At 38.2% G+C, this 19,377-nt stretch overlaps 1 protein-coding gene across 6 annotated transcripts in view; it reads left to right on the top strand.

Moving 5' to 3' along the window:
• SATB1 (SATB homeobox 1) overlaps positions 1-19,377 on the top strand; it is a 92,065-nt gene that overhangs the window by 45,226 nt on the left and 27,462 nt on the right. For all 6 annotated transcript variants that reach the window (XM_066555160.1, XM_066555174.1, XM_066555183.1 and 3 more), the window contains 3 exons: positions 353-464; positions 2,789-3,243; positions 11,673-11,885. In XM_066555160.1, the coding sequence (XP_066411257.1) occupies positions 353-464; positions 2,789-3,243; positions 11,673-11,885 (780 nt within the window). The remainder of the gene's footprint in view (positions 1-352; positions 465-2,788; positions 3,244-11,672; positions 11,886-19,377) is intronic.

The raw sequence follows: 19,377 nt of genomic DNA, 5'->3' as shown, positions 1-19,377 counted from the left end.
GTGGGTGTGTGAAGGGTCAATTAAATTTAAAAGCAGAAATAGGATGAACAAAATTCACTTTCAAGATTAGCATCTTCTTTCTAGAGCTCATCCCATTGCATGATGTTTCTTGTTCAATAACTTTGTTCTTCCCTTAGTACATCTGCTATTTTTGCTCCCATTTACAATATACCTTGGTTTATTTTCATGCTCAATTAATGAGTTTTTTAAAAGGCTTCGGATGATAGGATTTTAAATGCAACATGGTTCTCAAACTTTAAAAATATATTGGCTCAACAATTGAAATAATTTGTGCTTTGACTTGTACTGCTCTATATTACAGATTTTTTTTTCTTCTCCCCTTTTCACACAGAGTATGATTTCTTCCATTGTGAACAGCACTTACTATGCAAATGTCTCAGCAGCAAAATGTCAGGAATTTGGAAGGTGGTATAAACATTTCAAGAAGGCAAAAGATATGATGGGTAAGCAAAAAAAAAAAATTGCCTTGATGGTGGTTACATACCATTATGTGTCACATTGAGGTCTGTCACAGTCATATAAGAAGCCAGTTCCCTTCACGATAAGTTTAGGATGCTTTTGATGAGTAGATGTAGAAAGTACATATATAGTGAAAGAATTCATTTAAATAAATATTTGCTATTGAAACAGCCAAGCTGACTTGGGTTGCCAGAGATGTAAAGCTGTCATTCTGTAAATCTAGAGATCTTCTACCACCCAGAATAATTGTTTAGAAAACCTGTTCCTGGAACTGTGACGAACTGATTTTTTAATGTATGTATTTTTTTTTCTCGTGCTGGCTAATGTATATTTAAAGAAACAGTCTTCTACAGCTATCACTACCTTCCAGCCAGAATGCTGTAATTTTATAAATTCATATCTTTCTCTAACCTTGGGACCCTAATTTCAATTAATTTTAACAAATAGTGGTTGTGACAATTGTTTGCTTGTTGTAAGCACAAGTAAATTATTGGAGAAAAAAAATCTGTCAATTCTGTGATACCTTTTATCTTTCTTAAACCTGTTCACATAATTTTGAACTCCATGTCAGAAAATTTCTACATAGATTTCAACAGAATGGAGAAATAGGACCTCAATATGGATTGAATTTTGAGCTTGACTTAGCTTTCAGTATTTGAGGCAAAATCATTCATCTACCCAAACGGGTTCCTTGCCTTTTATAGCTTAAGGCTGTAATGAAGACAATGCATCACTTTTGTGATAATTGCTTGAATTACTGTTCCGAGTGAATGGCCCACTTGGGTTGATCGCTACTTTCCCTGAGTGAAAAAAGGCAGCTTCTTTCCTTAATCTGCTTTGTACCTCCTGTGCAACATGGAACCCTTCTTCTGAGACCACCAAATTTAGTGGGAAGACTTCACTTGGTTTCAGGTGGTCCATGTGTGAGGCAGCAGAGTGGCTATATGGGCAGAATGACCTTTCCACAGCAGCCTCTCCCACATCCTTTGCAGTGGTGCTCATGTATGGGGCAACTCCCGCAAAATTTTATTTATACGCTCTGCCAAGACGGATTCATCTTCCATTCACTTGGAGTCAGTGAAGCCAGAAAATAGAAAATGTATGTTTGTGTATTTTTGTGTAAAATGATACTGGCAGAAGAGGCAGCGGCATTGCTCCCAAAGCCACCTGTGTGAGGGGCAGGAGAGCCTCTGCTTGGGTATTGATCCAGGCTGTGGACACCAGAAATCTCTGCAGAACAACTGGCTTGCTTTTTATTTATCAAGTTTCTGCCTGTGATAAGACAGGGGAGGAAGATGGGGATGCAGGTGGGAATCCGAGTGCCGATTTCTTCATCCAGATCTGATACTTGTGGAGGAAAGGGTGGCCTTGCACTGATGACTGTTAGTGAAGATCATAACTACTGTGACAAGCTCAGACACTGCCTTGAAAAAAAAAAAGTCTTACTAGGATAAGAAAAAAATTGGTACAACACTTTTGTGAAAATACTGGACTTTCGGTTTTTAAATAAAGCTTATTTGCTTAAGGCTATTCTTAGACCAGAGCTGCTAAAGCTCTAGAATAAAAAAAGTTACAAATGCTGATAAAAAGGAGACTCCTTCATATCAACCTTGAGTTATTTTATATTGTTTAATCATGCACAAGAGGGGAACTGGAAGAACTCTTGTAGTTTAAAAAACTGTGCTGTTATTTAAAAAGGAGGGTGTGTCAAAGACAGATGAGTTAATATAAGAAAAAATTCAACCATGTTGCAAGTCACTGAAAAAAAAACCATGCATACATGGTTGCAAGATAAAGCAGCCCATCTGTGTAATTTACATAAATTATACTAGTTCCTAGCAGTCCCATACAATTGATGCAGCATCTAGAAATTAGCAGAGCATAGGGAGGTCTGCACCTCACCCTACTTATTACAGATTTCCAGTTGCTGGGAACTGCAGATGTCATGGCAGGGACCTCATGGGAGGAGCAAAACCAGTCACCAGGGGCTTCTGTCTCTCTGGCTGGGACATATTTTCCCACAAAAGCCCTCCTTACCCTTTGCACAGATGCACTTGCTGTTTCACCTGCATTATCTTCAGCACAGAGTGGGTTTTTGTCTCTTGTCTTTGCCCTGTCTCTAGTTGTTTACTGCTTTGTCTGAAGTCCCCTGCGTCTGTCACAGTGGAATGCAGCAGCCCTGCTCATGGTTGGGTTGCATTGCACCATTTTACATTTGTTTATTTTTATTAGCATGTCATGTGAGGACAGTCAAGGTTGTGATTTTCAGTCTGATGTTGGCCTTTTCAATGTTTCTTTTCTGCTGTAGTTGAGATGGATAGCCTTTCTGAACTATCCCAGCAAGGTGCCAACCATGTCAACTTCGGTCAGCAGCCAGTCCCAGGGAACACAGCCGAACAGCCTCCATCTCCTGTTCAGCTTTCTCATGGTAGTCAACCATCAGTTCGGACCCCGCTTCCAAACCTGCACCCTGGACTTGTATCTACTCCCATTAGCCCTCAGCTGGTAAATCAGCAGCTGGTAATGGCCCAGTTGCTGAACCAGCAGTATGCAGTGAACAGACTTCTAGCCCAGCAGTCCTTAAACCAACAGTACTTGAACCACCCTCCTCCTGTCAGTAGATCCATGAACAAGCCGTTGGAGCAGCAGGTCTCAACGAACACAGAGGTGTCTTCCGAAATCTACCAGTGGGTCCGTGATGAATTGAAACGAGCAGGAATCTCACAGGCAGTATTTGCACGCGTGGCTTTTAACCGAACTCAGGTCAGTCGTCTTTTTTCTTAAAGTCTTTTTTTTTAAAGTCTAAGAGTCTCTTCTCTCTCTCTCTCTCTCTCTCTCTAATTAGTAATTGCCATCTTCTAAGTCTATCTTCTCATCTCTACCTTGTCTCTTAGCTCCTCTGAAGGAACCATGCTTTCTTGCAGGATCACTATCCATGTTGGTAACAGTACTGAAATCGTCAGCGACTGGTTTGTGGAAATATCCACAGTTCTTACAGGAAGCATGGTTCCTCTCCAGTTGTGATGGTTTATGAATAGCTGAACTTCCCAATAAAGGAAATGAACAGCTCTATGCAGAGCCATTCACAAAGTCACCAACAGATTGCTTTTGTGTTGTAGAGTTGTACCCACTCTGACCACCTGCACGCACTGAACAACCTGGCTTCTTTCACAGGTGTACTGGAGATGGTCTTTTATCTATACTTGCATTTATTTTTATTATTTCTCAGTGAAAGTCCTAATAGCATCTTTTTAGACTTCTGAAGAGATTTAGAATTAAAAGCTTTATCTCTAGATCATCTTCTTCATGTATTTTTGTAGTTTGTTGCAAAAACAGTAGTTGCTGAGCTTGCCGGTGTCCACGTCAGAACATATACTTCAGCTCTTCAATGCAGAAAAAGCCAGCCCTAGCAAAGCTGATAAGTAACACTAAAATGTGTTATTTTTTACACCTGTTTTAGAAGCTAACCCTGTTATAATTTATTCTGCTCTATGAATTTAACTTAATGCCATGTTGCATGGAATTTAATCAAGCAGAAATTATAGAAGAAATGTCAGTATATTGGATGCAAATAATAAGATCTCAAAATTTTAGAAGTATGTTATAACACAAAATAAATTATTTTTAATAGGACATTTTAAAATGGGAAATATTTAAAAAAGATATAGGTAAATTTGCTTTAGGTTCCCTATTTTTAAATGAAAACACATACTTAGGGAACAATTTGCCTATTGTAGATTATAGTATAACAAAAAATATTATCATTTGAGCTTCTCTTGAAACATTTTTGTTTCTCCCTGCATAGCTTAGAGAATAAAAATTCTGTTTCATATACTCTTGTGCAGGTTTGAATCAGCATGTCATTTATAATTGTTCTGAATTACTATTGCCTTACAATATTTTACATACTCCTTTAGCTAAAAGTAAGTAGAGTCATTGTGTGAATTCTCTGTAGGACTCTGTGTGTGTGTGTGTCTTTCCTCTTTACAACAGAGGAGGGTTTCAAGATCTGGGCCTTCCATACCAAATTTCATTGCTTACGTGAACTCATGCAAGGATTATTTATATTAAGTTAGGTCCAGGCAGTGATAGTTGTTATATTTACAGATAAGTGAGTCTTGTTTCATACAGTGTTTAAAAATTTAATTGTTAGTACTCTAAGGTATTAAAGCAATAGTAGTAGCTTCATGTTACAGTGGTTTGCAGCTGCCATCTTACCTGGACAAAAAAACCAAGCAAGTAATTCAGAAAATTAAGTTTATAATATATTTACTTCTTTCTCATGTTTGCCTAAAATCACATTGTTTTATTTAAACTTTCCCCCCTCTGAAGTGGTCAGTTTTTGTCAGCTAGTTTTGCATGCAGCTTTTGGCATTTCCTTTGTGCATAAGCAGTACTTGTTTCCTGAAATGTAACAAAGGATGATTGGTTCTGCTGGACATAGAATTTTTATGACAGAGTAGGAGAAAATGCTTTTTCGATGTGATAAATGCAACTATAGAAAAAGATTTCTAGTGCAAATACTGATTCTTTACTTTAATATTAGTATTATTACACTAAATATATATTAAAATATGTATTGCTATGTATTTTTCTTACTACAAATGTTATTAAATATTTGTTTAAAGTTCAGTTCTTCTCCAGACTTTGTGGCTTACCAGCTTGGTAAGATGTGTTGAGAGTGACCCAGAACTGGGAGGAAACCCCAAATGAACATTGAAAACAATTCTCCTAAAGTGATACAAAAAACACCTATATATTTTGGCAATTTTCAATCAAATCTATTTGAAAGAACACAGAGTAGTATTCCTACATCCTACAAATTGTTTTTGCTAATCAAGTTAGTATTCATAGTTAGCTAGGAAAGATTTTGCAATATTTGTTATGTTTTGTGGCAAACATAAGGAGAAAAAGGAAAAATACTAGGAGCCTAGAGAGTGTCAACATCAGTTTTGCCAAGAAATATCTCAGCATACTTTTTATATGAAGCAAAGCCCCACTGAAATACAGAAGAGTTTGTTGCGGGTGCATTTCACCTTTACAAACCTGGAAATTGTTAATTTTACCCATAGTGACAGGTAATATCCAATGGTAAACAGTTGTACCAGCAATTTTTACATGAAACATTTAAATAGTTTTTCTGCTTGCTGTATTTCTGAATTCTTCACAGCTTATTCAAGAATACATCACACTGAGCTAAAATTAGGATAGTACTTTAATAACTGATGCAGTTGAGGAGTTATTTTCTAATAGTGATGTAATATCCTAAGTTTTGGGGTTTTTTTGCTTGAAAATGCTTGTTTAAATTCATGCTCTGTTTTCTGAGATAGAAAGCTAACTCAGGCTTACCAGTGACATTTTTGAAACTGTCATAAGCATATTTGAGCCGTGTCCAGGGACCATATCATGCCATCAGTTTCTAAAGGCGTAAGAACTCGCTGAAATTGGTTGGGAGTTCTATGCAAGAAAACCCTGGTGTCAAGATGCAGTCTCAGATGAGGGGAGAGATTTGCTTTCAGTGTAAAAGTTAAGGAAGGAAGCAATCTATAAATTAAGAGTTATTTAGCTTAATATTTAGGCAATAAAATGGACTTTGAAATTGGCTGATGATGCTTTTGTTTTTCAGATTTAATGCTCTACAATATGAATACAGAATTTTGTGATGGTTTTTGGGTGGGAAGTTTCTCCCAGTGTAGTGTGGTAAATCAATACTTGGTCCTAATTTTCAAGGTATTTTAATTTGGCTACAAAAATGTCAACTAGAAATATTTTCTATCTTTCCACAATCCAAGAATTTGGCAAAGATATTTCTGAGAACTAGAGAGTCTTTTTTTTTAATATTACTAATTATCTATAAAGCTGAAAAAAAAACCCTTAGCTACACCTTAGAAGTGAGTCTTTAAGAAAAAATGTGACTTTAATGTGTTCTTGAATAATTTCTCCCCCATCCTTAAGTTCCAATTGGTAATTTCAAAACTAAATTCTCAGGAATGTGCTTTGTAAACTTTAATCAAGGTCCAGATACCTATAACTTGAATGAAACTTTCACATCTATACAGGCACAATAGGACAACTGTTGCAGGGAGCAGAAGAAGTTTTGGCAGAAGGAATTTCTCTATGGTCCATCTAGGAAGCCTTCAGAGTACAGTAGGATCTGAAGTTTAGCTTGTCCTTCAGCAGTTGTGATTCCAACTCACTGGATGCAAAGAAACAGGTTGAATCCTGTTAGCACCTCCTTTCAGCGCACCGCGGAAAACTGTATTGAGTTAGTACTTGTGCTGGCAGATCTGAGTTTCACCTCAAGCAAGGTGTCCAAAGGTCTCCAGTCTGCCAGGATAATTTTGGTAAATTGAGATGCTTTTGTTTCAGTTGCCAGCTCATCAAAATAATAAACATAGTATTTTGTTTTAGCTGACTTCAGTGCACTGTGCAGATACCTCTACTGTCCTGAAAGAGCAAGTTCCATATTTTCTTGTGCTTTGCAGGCTAGAAAATGGTATTTGTGATCAGTTTGCTACCCTGGGTAGCCCCGAGCAGCCAGGGTGACAGTGAAAGATGCATTGGGGTAACCCCCTAAAGTGTGGTGCCACAGGCCCCTGTCAGCAGAGAAGCTCTGCCTACTGTTTCAAATATTAAGTTAAAGTGGGAATTTAAACTCTACTCTGTTGTGTTCTTAAAGCTGGAGTGCAACATCAACATTTGTTGGGCTGAACTGCCCTCAGAGCCCTAAACAAACAAATAAACTCCTCTCCCATTTGTGTTGTGTGTTTCTAAATGTTAACATGAGTCAGGAAGCGAAAGGCTTGAGTTCCCACAGTCTGACATTTGACTGCAAGGTGCAGTTTAGCCTGTTGCATGGCAGGGTGACGAGCCCGCACTGTGCGAGCAAGGAATTATGTTAGTCATGGTTGTGGCTGGAACTGGAACTGGGGGCTGCCTCTCTCTGTTTGTGTACACTTTCAGCTGAAAGGTTTGCTGCAGGGACTTGGGTGCTATTATACAGAGGTGACCTCATGGCCCTGTCTTTATGAAAGAAGGAAGAGTGCTTTTTGCTGCTTTCCCGTGTCTGAATTTTGATACTTTTCTTTTTCCCACTTTTTCTTCCCTTTTTCGGAAGGGTTTTGAATATTTCTCAGCGTTTTCACTTTTCTCTCTCCCTTCTTTCTACTTGAGCCCCATGCTTGTTTAAAATATTAGCTGCCAGGACGTACTGCCTTACATTCATGTATAATGCCTTTTCTCATATGTGAAAACTTCTGTGTATTTAGGACTGTGCTCATGCTAATTCTGGGCAAATGCTATTTCAGAGGAGAATGCTTGGATGCACTAAATGGCTCTGTGTAATTGTAAAACAAAATCTAAGTTTACACAATCCACCTTCTCAGGCACTACTTTTTTTTTTTTCCTTCCACTTTGTCTTTGGCACACTTTATTTTCCAGTAAAATGAAAAATGAAGATGGATTATTCAAAATTGATAACAGTAATGGACCATCATGTAATGTTTTATTGAATTTGAGTTCTGTAAATTATGTGGTGGAGAGAAATTTGCCTGCTTAAGTATAACAGAAATTGCCACTGTATTCATATAATTCTTCATAGTGTAATTTAAGAAAAAGTACACTATCCATATCACTATTGAATAAAAGGTAAAAAGGTGCTATTACACTATCATGACAGCTCTCCTCTTGCTACTAAGCGACATAGATAAATGTGTCTGCTTATAACTTACTTGGCTAGGGTCCAGGTTTGGGAGTGGAGTTTGGGAATAATCTTCCACCTGGGCATGGGATAGGAGGGCCCTGCAACCAAAGGGATAGTGTTCAGGGATGTTCTGCATGTTTTGGGAAGGTTTGGGCAAATTGCATGTTTCTTCTGGAAGCTTTGAAGTTCTATGAAACTGATAAAAATCTATTTGAATCAGTGATTATGTTCAAGGAGGAGACAAACTGGGGGCCAGACAGGCAGTGTTTTTGTTCATATTGGCAGACACTTTAATTTATCTCCATTTTTAAAGAATTTGTAATGAGCTTTTGAAAGCCTTGATAATATTTATTGAACATTTTTGTGCCATTAGTAATGAATTATACTTGTGATGACATGTAAACTTTCTTTTTTTTTTTTTCCAATGGAACCTGGGAATATTTAAAAAAAATACATTTCCATTGCAAAGAGAATACAAGGGAGGAACAGTGATGAGGGCTCTGAGCCTAACAGTGTTTATAATCTCTTTGCAAAACAAGCTTAGTTTTCATGCAATTTGAGGTACAGTATCAGGAGATCACACCAAGACTAGTATCTTGGAAAACCAGTTCAAGCCTGGTAAAATGGACAGTTAATCTGTGCACATCAGCACAGGCCAGAATGTGAGAGTCAATATTTTCTTTCTAGGATTTTTCCCATTGTACACCTTGTCTTAACAACTTTTAGCTAAAGTTTTGTGCTCAAAAATTGAAGTAGTAGCAATGAAATAATATGTGAAGCAGGCAAACTGTGTTCTAAGTCTGCCTGCACCTGGTGCTACATCTTCATTTTCATGGATTTTTCTAACATATACTGACCTTTAGGTTTAGAGCCTAGAAACAAACTCCTCCTGCCTTCTCCATGCTCTGTCATCTCCCCTCCTCTCCCTGCAATGCTGTTCTCTGCTCTGCTCTGCTCCCAAGTCAAAGAGTTATGACAGTGATTGGGGAAGAGAGGAGAATGAATACTTAGTGGCATTACTAATCACCAAGAAATGTCTCACAGCAATGGAAATGCAGGCAAATGTTAAAAAAAAAAAGAAAAGATCAACAGCATTTTCTTTGTTTACTTATTTCACTGAAGAGGGAAAAGTTATACAAGAAAACCAGCCTTTTCTAACTTTTTTAGCTGCCCACTATGTGGCTAAGGCTTATACAAGCAAATATTTTCTATTATGGGCTAAAGTATTTTTTAAGGTCATTTCCTGTAGCTGACAGTGGGGTGGCTTTTTGTAAGGAGTCTTCTCTCCTGACAATGATCAGTCCACTTGAGTTTCATTTTTATTGCTCATTTTTTCATGGAGAGGTGTCTCCAGCACAGAAACAGTCAGAAATCACACATGTTTACAACTACCTATAAGGAGATCAATGATGTGGACTTTGTTGTCTTCTGCCAAGTAACAACAGGGTGAGAGAGAAGGTTCTCAGGTAATGTCAGGGGATGTTTAGATTGGATATCAGGAAGAATTTCTTCTCCAAAAATGTTGTCCAGCACTGGAACAGGCAGACAGGGAAGTGGTGGAATAACCATCCCTGGAGGTATCTGAAAGACATATAAATGTGGTACTTGGGGACATGGTTTAGTGATGGGCTTGGCAGTGCATGGTTAATGGTAGGACACAATGATCTTAAAGGTTCCTTCCAACATAAATTTTTCTATTATGTTCTCTATATCCTGTGCTCTGCAGACAGCTTTTCCTTGTCTCTAGTTGAACAAAATAATTTTGTACCTCCTCTTGAGGTGGATTGTGTAACCCTACTACTAACAAGCACTGGTAACTGTGGATTTGAATACTTAAAAGTAGAAAAAACGATGGACACAAATTTATTTTCCATGTTTGCTAATAAATAAATTTATTATTAGACTAACCATTAAGAAAAAAAATTAAAACATGACCCAAATGCCACTTCTTCAGTAACTTGTTTATTTACCTTCTGGGAAATTTCTGCCTGGATACCAGAAAACAGGAGGGATCATGAAAAGTGGTAAGAAAGAATCCCCCAAGATTATTTTTTTCTATCCTCCTCCTCTGAAATATTTTTCATGCTTAATGCTGGAAAGATTGTTGGGTTTTTTCCATCCTGTTTCCCTGTTACACATGCAGGCACGGACAGGGCCATGAGGACCACACTGGCTGAGGTGTGGTGGTTGGTACCTCTGTCCTTATCGCCCAGCAGGGAAGTGCAGAGCTCACACCCACGCTGGGTGGGCTCTGGTCCTGCCTGAGCACAGCTGCTTGAGAGCAGTGGCTTTGCAGCAGCACCTCCCTAAGGGTCTTTTGCCTGATAGGATAAGACCTGTGAGAGACGTGACAACTTCCACAGGTGATGCGGGCATCAGACCTCCCAAAAAAATTCCCTTGGCCATATCATTCTCTTATACCCCCTTAGGAATATATATATTCAGTCAGTATTACCTATCTTAGTTTTAGCTTTTTATTGTTTGCTTCCCTCTCTCTATTTACTCCTCCATTATCCTGAATAACTTACAAAAGTTCTTTAGGAAAAGAAACGTTGGGTTATCTTATTCCTTGAAATTCATGTGTGTGTTCCCTTGTTACACTATAAGTAAGAGCCTCCCATGCCAATCCTCTCTCTTTCCCAGCACAGCAACAATATTTATTCTGAATAGTAGTTCACATCTGCTTTTCCAAAAGTTACCTTTCTTATCACCATCTTGTTACTCCAAGACAGCAGAGCATTTTGAATGCCTGAGATATTTAAAAGGAGAATCTGGCAGGGAGAGGAGATGTCAAAAACCTGTTGACGCTAAATATAAATATCCCAGGCAAGGGACTGTTTGAGGATTAGGGTTGTCCTGATGAAGAGAGAGGAAGGTGCAAGAAGAAGGTGGAACATGAGGGCATCCAATGAGTTTCCTCACTTGTTAAACTCTAATATGCAACTCTTAGAAAGAAATACTGACTTATAAAAAACATGGCCCTGAGTCAGTGAAGCAGTACATTAGAAACGTTGCAAGTTTATAGTCTCAGATTAGTTGTGAAATATCACATCCTTTCAAAGATCTATTTAAGTTGCTAGAAATGTGGAAAGCCTTTTTTAAGGTTGGGTATGCATTTTGCCTGTGAAGCCTGAGAACCCCCCAGTGTATCTCACTTATCCTTAATGTCTCGTGATTATCTGTGGACTGTGAAAAATATCATGGCAAGTTAAGCCAGTAAAAGGAGGAAGACCTATTAGGAAGATTCAGTTTATGTTGTATTTAAAACAGGTGCTTAATAAAATTAAGGGTACAATTGAGGCTCTCTTCTCTGCTACCTAAAATGCCATTAATATAATCCTATGTAGAGCGAACTGTGCATTTGCTGTTCTCATTCCCAGCCCAGTGGCAAGAAAAATGAGGACTGATAAGCAGTAGTTTTGCAGAGCATGGTTTTACAGACACTCACCTAGGCTAATTCTCGAGCCTATGTTTTCTTCCTTCCCTACAGGGCTTGCTCTCAGAAATCCTGCGAAAAGAAGAGGATCCCAAGACTGCCTCTCAGTCCTTGCTGGTAAACCTTCGGGCTATGCAGAACTTCTTGCAGCTGCCGGAAGCAGAACGAGATCGAATTTACCAGGACGAAAGGGAAAGGAGCTTGAATGCAGCGTCTGCCATGGGCCCAGCGCCTCTCATCAGCACACCACCCAGCCGGCCTCCACAAGTAAACTGCTCTCTCTGCCTCTGGGGTTTGCTTCTTGTGCTCTCTCACTGTCCTCCTGGGTGAGATCTTTCTGAAAAAGAAGAAACTTTTTGCTGTCGCACTTTTTAAACACTTGTAGAATCATTACTTGCAGTGCGTATTGCAAATTAAATTTAAGAAATATAATGGATGATAGTAACACTTTATTACTACCTATTTTCTAATTTTAAGATAAATTCTGTCCATTATGGTTCCTACAGAATTTTTTGCTCATTTTATTGAGGTACAAACTTTACTGGGCATGGAAGATGATAGCTTTTAGCTGTCATCTTTTCTTACAATTCTTAGGTTCTTAACGTTATAGCTTCAGATAGGGATTTTGAAGGATTTGGACCATTAAACTGAGAGGGAATGAAAGCAGAAGTGTGAGTTCCTTCTAGTGCCTTAAAAATTATTTTTCCAGAAAGCAACAGGTAAAACTAAAGTGATGGGGGAAAGAAGATCCCGTCCCAAAATGCTGGGCATGCTTTTACCATCTTGAGCTACTGACGACTGCTTAAAATAAGAGCTTGCTATATCCATTGCTCTGAAAGATTTGGATATGTTCATTAAAGCTTCATGTAGTATCTGTTAAAATGAAACTCCTATTGATTTGTCTAAAATTTATTTGATTTACTTCTTCAAAAATTACAAAGTTTGATAGAGCGGGATCAAGAGATTCAATGGTGCAGTCCTTGTGTCGATCAAGGAAATTCTTGTTGATGCTTGTTTTAAGGTACATGAGAAATGCACGTGAGCCATAGGAATGCACAGAATTTCCCCAAAGAAACATGGTTCATTCCAAAACCTGTATATTTTCAGAAATACTCTGTGTTGCTCTGGCTCAAGGTTGTACTTATGCAAGGAAAATCCAAACTGATCTGCAGATATGTGGCAATCATGCTGTATACACAGTCCACTTTTGCTAAACAAAGCAAAGCTTTGGGATTGTGGGAATTTTGTGATGGGTGATTTTTTGAGAAAAAACAGCAGGTTTTTGTTATCCAGTCATAGGCTTGTGACTGTGACTATGTTCTATACCCATTCACAATGCTATAAATTCCTCTTGAGATTATTTTTCTAAGTTACCTTCAGCTAATGGATACTAAGAACCACACTAAAGTAACGAATAACAAAATTGTAGGAGGGAGGACAGAAGGTCACCTTGACCTGCTGTAGTACTTTTCACAAGAGAAGAATTTTTTTACCCGAAAAAACAGGCTGTACTAATGGTGTAGTTTTGTTATCATAACTGAGTTTAGTCTATAAAATCCACTATAGATATTCTTCAAGATAAAGGACAAGACTCTATTTACATAGTGATGCTTTTGTGGGAAATAGTTAAATAGAGATAACTGTGTTTAAAATAACATTTGAGTTTGTTTTAATATCTGTACCTGCTCCCACAGCCCAGGTAATTCAGAGCCAAGGCTAACCCTCCTTCTTAACTTATCTCTTTCTGCCAAGGTAATGTCTCACTCTGTCTCAAGTGGTCTTGGGCAATTTCACAGCTAAAGAACAGAGTTAATTACAGGACCTTCCTGAAGGATGTCAAGTCAGAGGTAGTCCTTGTACTGGTTTTAATTCACACTTTAAACTGTATAAATCCCTTGCAGCCAGAAAGAAAGTGAGACTTAGGGGAGACTTTTCTTAACTGACAAAACATACTGTAAGTCCAAATTTGATGGGAAAGGGGGGCTAAATCTATCTGTCTCTACTGTGCTCTTGTTCATAATTACATTTCATTTTTTTAGTGAGTCAGGAGTATAGTTAACCTAATTGCGACAGTTCAAAGTGGAAACAGCATACGTTTTTGTTTTAATCCTTTTCAAAAGAAAAGCAAGTTTAAAAGGAAACATTATAGACTAATACTTGAGGTCTGCAGAACAAAGCACTTATTTTTCCAGTTGTTGTGCTGTTCTCTGTCATTCAGCAAAACACACACATTTTCCCTAGTGAATAGATTGAGAATGTAGAAACCTCTGAGTTTGTGACCTTGTTTCCAGAATTCCCCACTATAAACATCTGAAGTACTTTTCACCTGCTGCTAAGTGTTCAGTCTTAAGTTTGAAAATTGAAATATCTGTGTTGGTAAGATAACAGCAATACTTGATGCTTGAAATAATAGTGAAATTGTTCTAGTTGTAACATTGGCTAGTATAACTTTACAAATCACAGCTGAAATAAATTACAGTCAGGATACTGCAAAATTTTCAATGCAAACTGCTACTGTGATACCTTCCCCAAAATGTCCACAGTTTATTGAATATTTGATACTAAGGAAATAAAGCTACTATCATCCTTACTACTAAATTTATTATAAGCAATTATTTAAAGATCACTTTTCAGGAATACAGCATAATATTTTTCCAGCTTGACTGTGAGCTTCTCGGATAACCATTGAAAGAGAAAACAGACCGTTTATCCTGACAACAGAATTTACACAAGAGCCAACATATTTAATATTAAATCTTTAGACCAGTGTAACGTTTGAAACAATTAAACTATGAAACCATGAAAAATGGGAGCTAATATGCCACACATGAAGGTTTATTTTGCAATTGCAAGTTATCAGTTTCGGAAGGATGTGAAAATAAACATCCTGAAAAGGATCTATTTTGCATTTTTGTGTTGCCAACTGGTGGCCAGACAGTAGAGCAGACTTAACCATTTAGCAGCTGAGCTTGTTCTGTGTAAATTTTGCATTCTGTTGTATGCAAAAACAGAAAGTGTGACCTTGGAGGTCTGATTGGATAGTAGGAACTCACCAAGCATAAACCCTGGTGCCTGAGTTAGAAGGAACAGTGTTCAATTTATCTCATTTTTACAGCATTCTTACTAGTTGCTACTTGAGCTAATGTATCTGGATTGTTTCCAATTCTTTTTTCAAATCCTTTAAGAAGCTCTTTGTCCCCGTTACTTCTCCCTTTCTCTCTGACTTAAACAAAATGCAAAATCTTACCTTTTTTTTTTTAATTGAAATCATTAGCCTCTAATGCATGAGCTTTTGGGATGTGTGTATAGCCCTCTAAGCTGGTCAAGTTGTAAAAGTCTGCTACTATCTTCCACACTGGTGGACTGAGCACAAGGAGACGGCGTACACAAGGATTTTTACCTTGGACATTGTTCGAGTTGCCACCCCTGGGGCAGAAGCCTGTCTGTCAGGCTGTTTCCTGGGGCACTGGAACTTATAAGTATTAGCATCTCCATCAGGTAGGTACTGCATGGAGACATTTAACCTCTGCAGTCTAGAAGGAAAGGAAAAGGTCCTTTCATGTTCTATTTCTTTTAATCATTTCCCCGCACTCTTCAACACCTTTGTCTTGCAGATCACCCCACAAAGGCCCTTCTGGGATATTCCTAGGTCAAGTTGAGAGAATGAGTCTATTGCATGTTATATGGAAATGAGAGAATCTGGGGATACTTTAGAGGATGATGAGGGGCTAGGGATGGCCTTTATGTATCATCAGGGCAGTTTGGGATGTGAAGGGAAGATGAGTCCCCCTCCTCTGTACAGTTTGTGGGGGAGGATAGAGACAAGTGGCCAAGTTACAGATTTTCTTTTTCAAAATATTCTGCTTAAAGGTTTTTAGCCATCCTGCAGTTACAAACACATCTTTCTCAGGACAAGTAATCCCTATTTCAGCTGAGCCAAGGAAGAAACCTTTCTTGCCACCCATATTTCCCAAAGAAAATTTGTGTTTACCCTTGGGGCCCATCATCATCCTGTGTAAAAACAGAGTACATGTAATGTCAAGAGCAGAATATTATTTTAACAATATTATTTTAACAAGGCAATGTTTTAAGAAGTAGCCAAAATCTTGCATTAGTCATGGTTCTAGGTACTCATTGACCAAAACCTTCATCTCATAAATACAATCCTGGCCTCTCTGGCTGCAGATAAATTACAGTTCCTTCAAGTTAAAGCAATCATGGGTTGGGTCTCAGAGATAGGATGTTACTCTTGAAAGAATGGTATCTAGGAGAGCGCTGCTTTGATGATGTTTGAGGAACAATGAATCTCCATTGCAAGGAGTTCTGGATAACACCAGCTTCCTTGAAACTTTTTAGGTGGAGTCCTAGTCCCATATGCATGTGCCATGTATCACCACCAGCAAAATTTTTATTTTCAAGTTGGCAAAATTTTAGATTTAGGTTGATAATCTTTGTGCCAAGTTGCATTTTAATGAAAGTAAAATGAACAAAATAATAAATGCAATTCTCTCCTCCCACCCCCACAAAAATCACCATGGAGGAGAGTTAATGGAAACCCTGACACTTAACTATAACTGCACTTCCAGGCGCCACTGTAATAATGGAGTAGTAAACCTTGTCCTGATAAAAGCTGTTCTGAAAGCAACAGCATTTATTGTACCTCCTCTGCTATTTGCAGAGCAGAACTGAAAAGTAGTTTGTTTTGCCTGGAATGAACTACTTTATGAATTTTAATGTACAATGTAATATTAAAAGCTAAACCAGGATTAAAGAAGATTTTTGTTCCCAAGCTAAAACAGTAGTTATGAGAATGTGTTATATAAGATTTTTTTGTTTCAGTTTCGATGGGGAAGGAATGAGGTTCCATGTTTGTGAAAACCTCTTCATGCTGGTTATTCCTTTTATGACAACTTTCCCTTTTTTTAGGAAAACTGAATTAATCCAGAACTTCTTGCTGCTGTAATCAGTCTTATTTGATGAGAAGATATATCTGGGTAGGCCAGGAGGAGATGGATATGTTATTTTTTTTCAAGTATTCTTAGAAGACTAGATTGATTCGTGATAGGAAGATAGCCAAATGAATTCCTGATTCTCAGTGTGTTGCATTTGTAAAATAATGTTCCCCTCTTCGGTTAGTATTTCCAGTATTTGGTTACTGTCAAAAATAAAATAAAAAATTAGCTGATCTATGGTTTCTTTCCTAAACACAAAATGTGGCTGTAGGTGTGGGTGGGGTGGGAGGTTGTGCTTAAGCATAGATGAGATGAGAGATTATGTTTTGTTTTGTTTTTCTCTCCAAAATGAATACTTTTTCCACCTCCTCTCCCAAGTCCTGAAGTTGCACCATTGAGAGCTTTTTTGTTTTCTGTTGGGTTTTTTTGAGGAGGAGGGTGTTTTTTCAACCCAGCTTCAAACAGCCTCTCTCTTGAACTCAATTCTAAATTCAACACAACAGCCTAGATGCTGCTTATGTATAAATTATGAAACAGTTATATGTATGGATATTCTCCAAGAGGTTAATTGACATTATTGCATGGAATTCATCAGACCAGAGCAGGCCAATAGTCAATCTAGACCAGCCAGAGTCTACACCTGATCTTTGAAGAGAAATTATTAAGACACAGGAAAAGAATTTTTATACTTGGCCAATGAAGTGAATTGGAAAGGGAGAGGGTACAACTGAGAATCACAACTCTTGGTAATCCCCAGACCATCATTTTATAACTTCAAGGCTTTATTCCCCTGAAGATCTTTGGGCTAATACTGCTTTTTGATGCAGATATTAGTGTTTTCTGAATTCAGTTAGTGTTCCCTGATTAAATATCAACAGAAGGCAATAGGAGTTTGTTTGTTTGTTTTAACTTTGATGACATATTAGATGCTGTTGAATTTATTGTACCTGTATAAAGATAGATGTGATTTGCAAACCAGAATGAGGATTTTCAGTAATTCCCTTCGGTTAAATGCATATCCATATTAAATTGGACATTAAGAAGTGTGGACCGAGTAGCATAGTTTAAATTATGTCTACAGCATGGTGTGTGATGGCTTTTGATGGTCTGTGTGTTCACAGCTCAGTTAAGCGATCTGTGAAGTACTGCTACAATGTGAAGCTGTCCTTTGAAGCTCAGTAGCAATCAAAAAGGCAGTGTGCTTACAGAAGAGACACATTTTGATCAAGCTCACAAGAGCAAAGTGTTTCCTTCCCAAAAACTTGTGTATGCTAGCTGAATACTTTCATCTTCTCATCTTCCCCTTGGGTCCTTCAAAGATTAGTTACAAGTTTAAATTATTTTGGGGGGAAGGATTGAAATTTGTTTCCCAAAATTTAAACCCAAGGTTCAAGGAGGCGTCTTGACAAAGCCATCACTTTTTCATTCTCTAATCTAGCTTAGGCTGATTTTTACATTCACAGAGATAAGTCTGTCTTCAATTGTATTTTAACATCCCCACCACTTGTCAGTTATCTTCTGGCACATCCTTCTTATTTAAAGGTTATAAAATTGCCACTAATTTTGTATTTTTAAATTATTTCACTGTATGATCTTCAGGAGATGCACCTGCTCTTGCAGCCCTGTACTGATTTGTCTGGTGTGAGGCATACCTTTTCCTGCTCTGCAGTGGGAAGGAGAGAGTTTTGTGGTGCTGATCCTCCCTCCCTGCTGCCAGGTGCCTCAAATGTTTCTGAGCAACCTTTGGTCCAGGCTTGGCCATCCTCTTGTGCAATGTGGCTGGTAAAATGTCACACTACAGAAAAGGGCATGACTGCAAAGTACTAATTGTTTTCAGATGAAAAAAAAAATCATATTATTAACTGTATGCCACATTCTGGGATTTTTCTCCATTTCCATTTTTACTTAGAACCCTTGTGCTAATGCCTGCCAGAATGGGGGCAAGGAAATGCTTGTGGACAACTTGTTCTTCTGAAGTTTTGCCCCTTGTAGTTAATGGGCATGTGTTAGCACAGTTCCTGAAAAGCCTGATGGACAAATCATGTTCAGCAAAAGTGGCATGCACTCTCAGTTTCTGGGCTAGATTATTTTATATTAAAAGCACTATGGATGATACCTAACACAAACTGAGGATGACATTTCTAGGAAAAAATGGGCTGCTGATTTGCCTAAGTCCATCTCTCATCCAAACCCTTCGACTCCCATATTGTGAGACCTGTGACATATGAAAGCTCATAGAGAGTGAGATTAGAAGATGAATTATCATGTTGTCATGATTTCCTTTTGAACCTCAAGGGACTTCAGAGCACAGGAAGATGCTGACTTGCACTGGATCAAACTGATAGTGAAAGTGTGGGTTTAGACACGTACTTAAGAGTAGGCTGAATCACCTGGAAGTGCCAGGCTCTGTCCATTAGACCTAGAATTAGGCTGAATGACTGTCTTAAACTAGCTGTGTAACTTCAGAATAACCAAATTAATTCAGCTCTCAGTAACCTCTGTATGAGTCAGTATGTTTGAATTGAAATCTTAAGGTTTGATTTTGTTTGCATCATCACCTTGTGGGTTCTCGGCAGAAATCCAGTTTTCCTTTCCTCTGATCCACTTTAGGATTAGTGGCCCATCAGGTCCACTAATCTTGAGCAAGCCTTGCAAGAGTAACTGCTAAAGACAGACGTTATCCTTAACTACTGAGAATATTGTAGGATAAGCTGAGTACCTGCTGATTTTTTGTACCTCTCAACTGATATTGCAGAAACTGCAGTCTAACCTTGGTGAGATGATGCTTGGTGTTGAAACATCACTTC

The sequence above is a fragment of the Molothrus aeneus genome, chromosome 1 (genome assembly GCF_037042795.1).
Source record: "Molothrus aeneus isolate 106 chromosome 1, BPBGC_Maene_1.0, whole genome shotgun sequence".
Lineage (NCBI taxonomy): Eukaryota > Metazoa > Chordata > Aves > Passeriformes > Icteridae > Molothrus > Molothrus aeneus.
The sequence above is the reverse complement of the archived record's forward strand: the minus strand, read 5'-3'. Positions and strand labels throughout refer to the sequence as shown.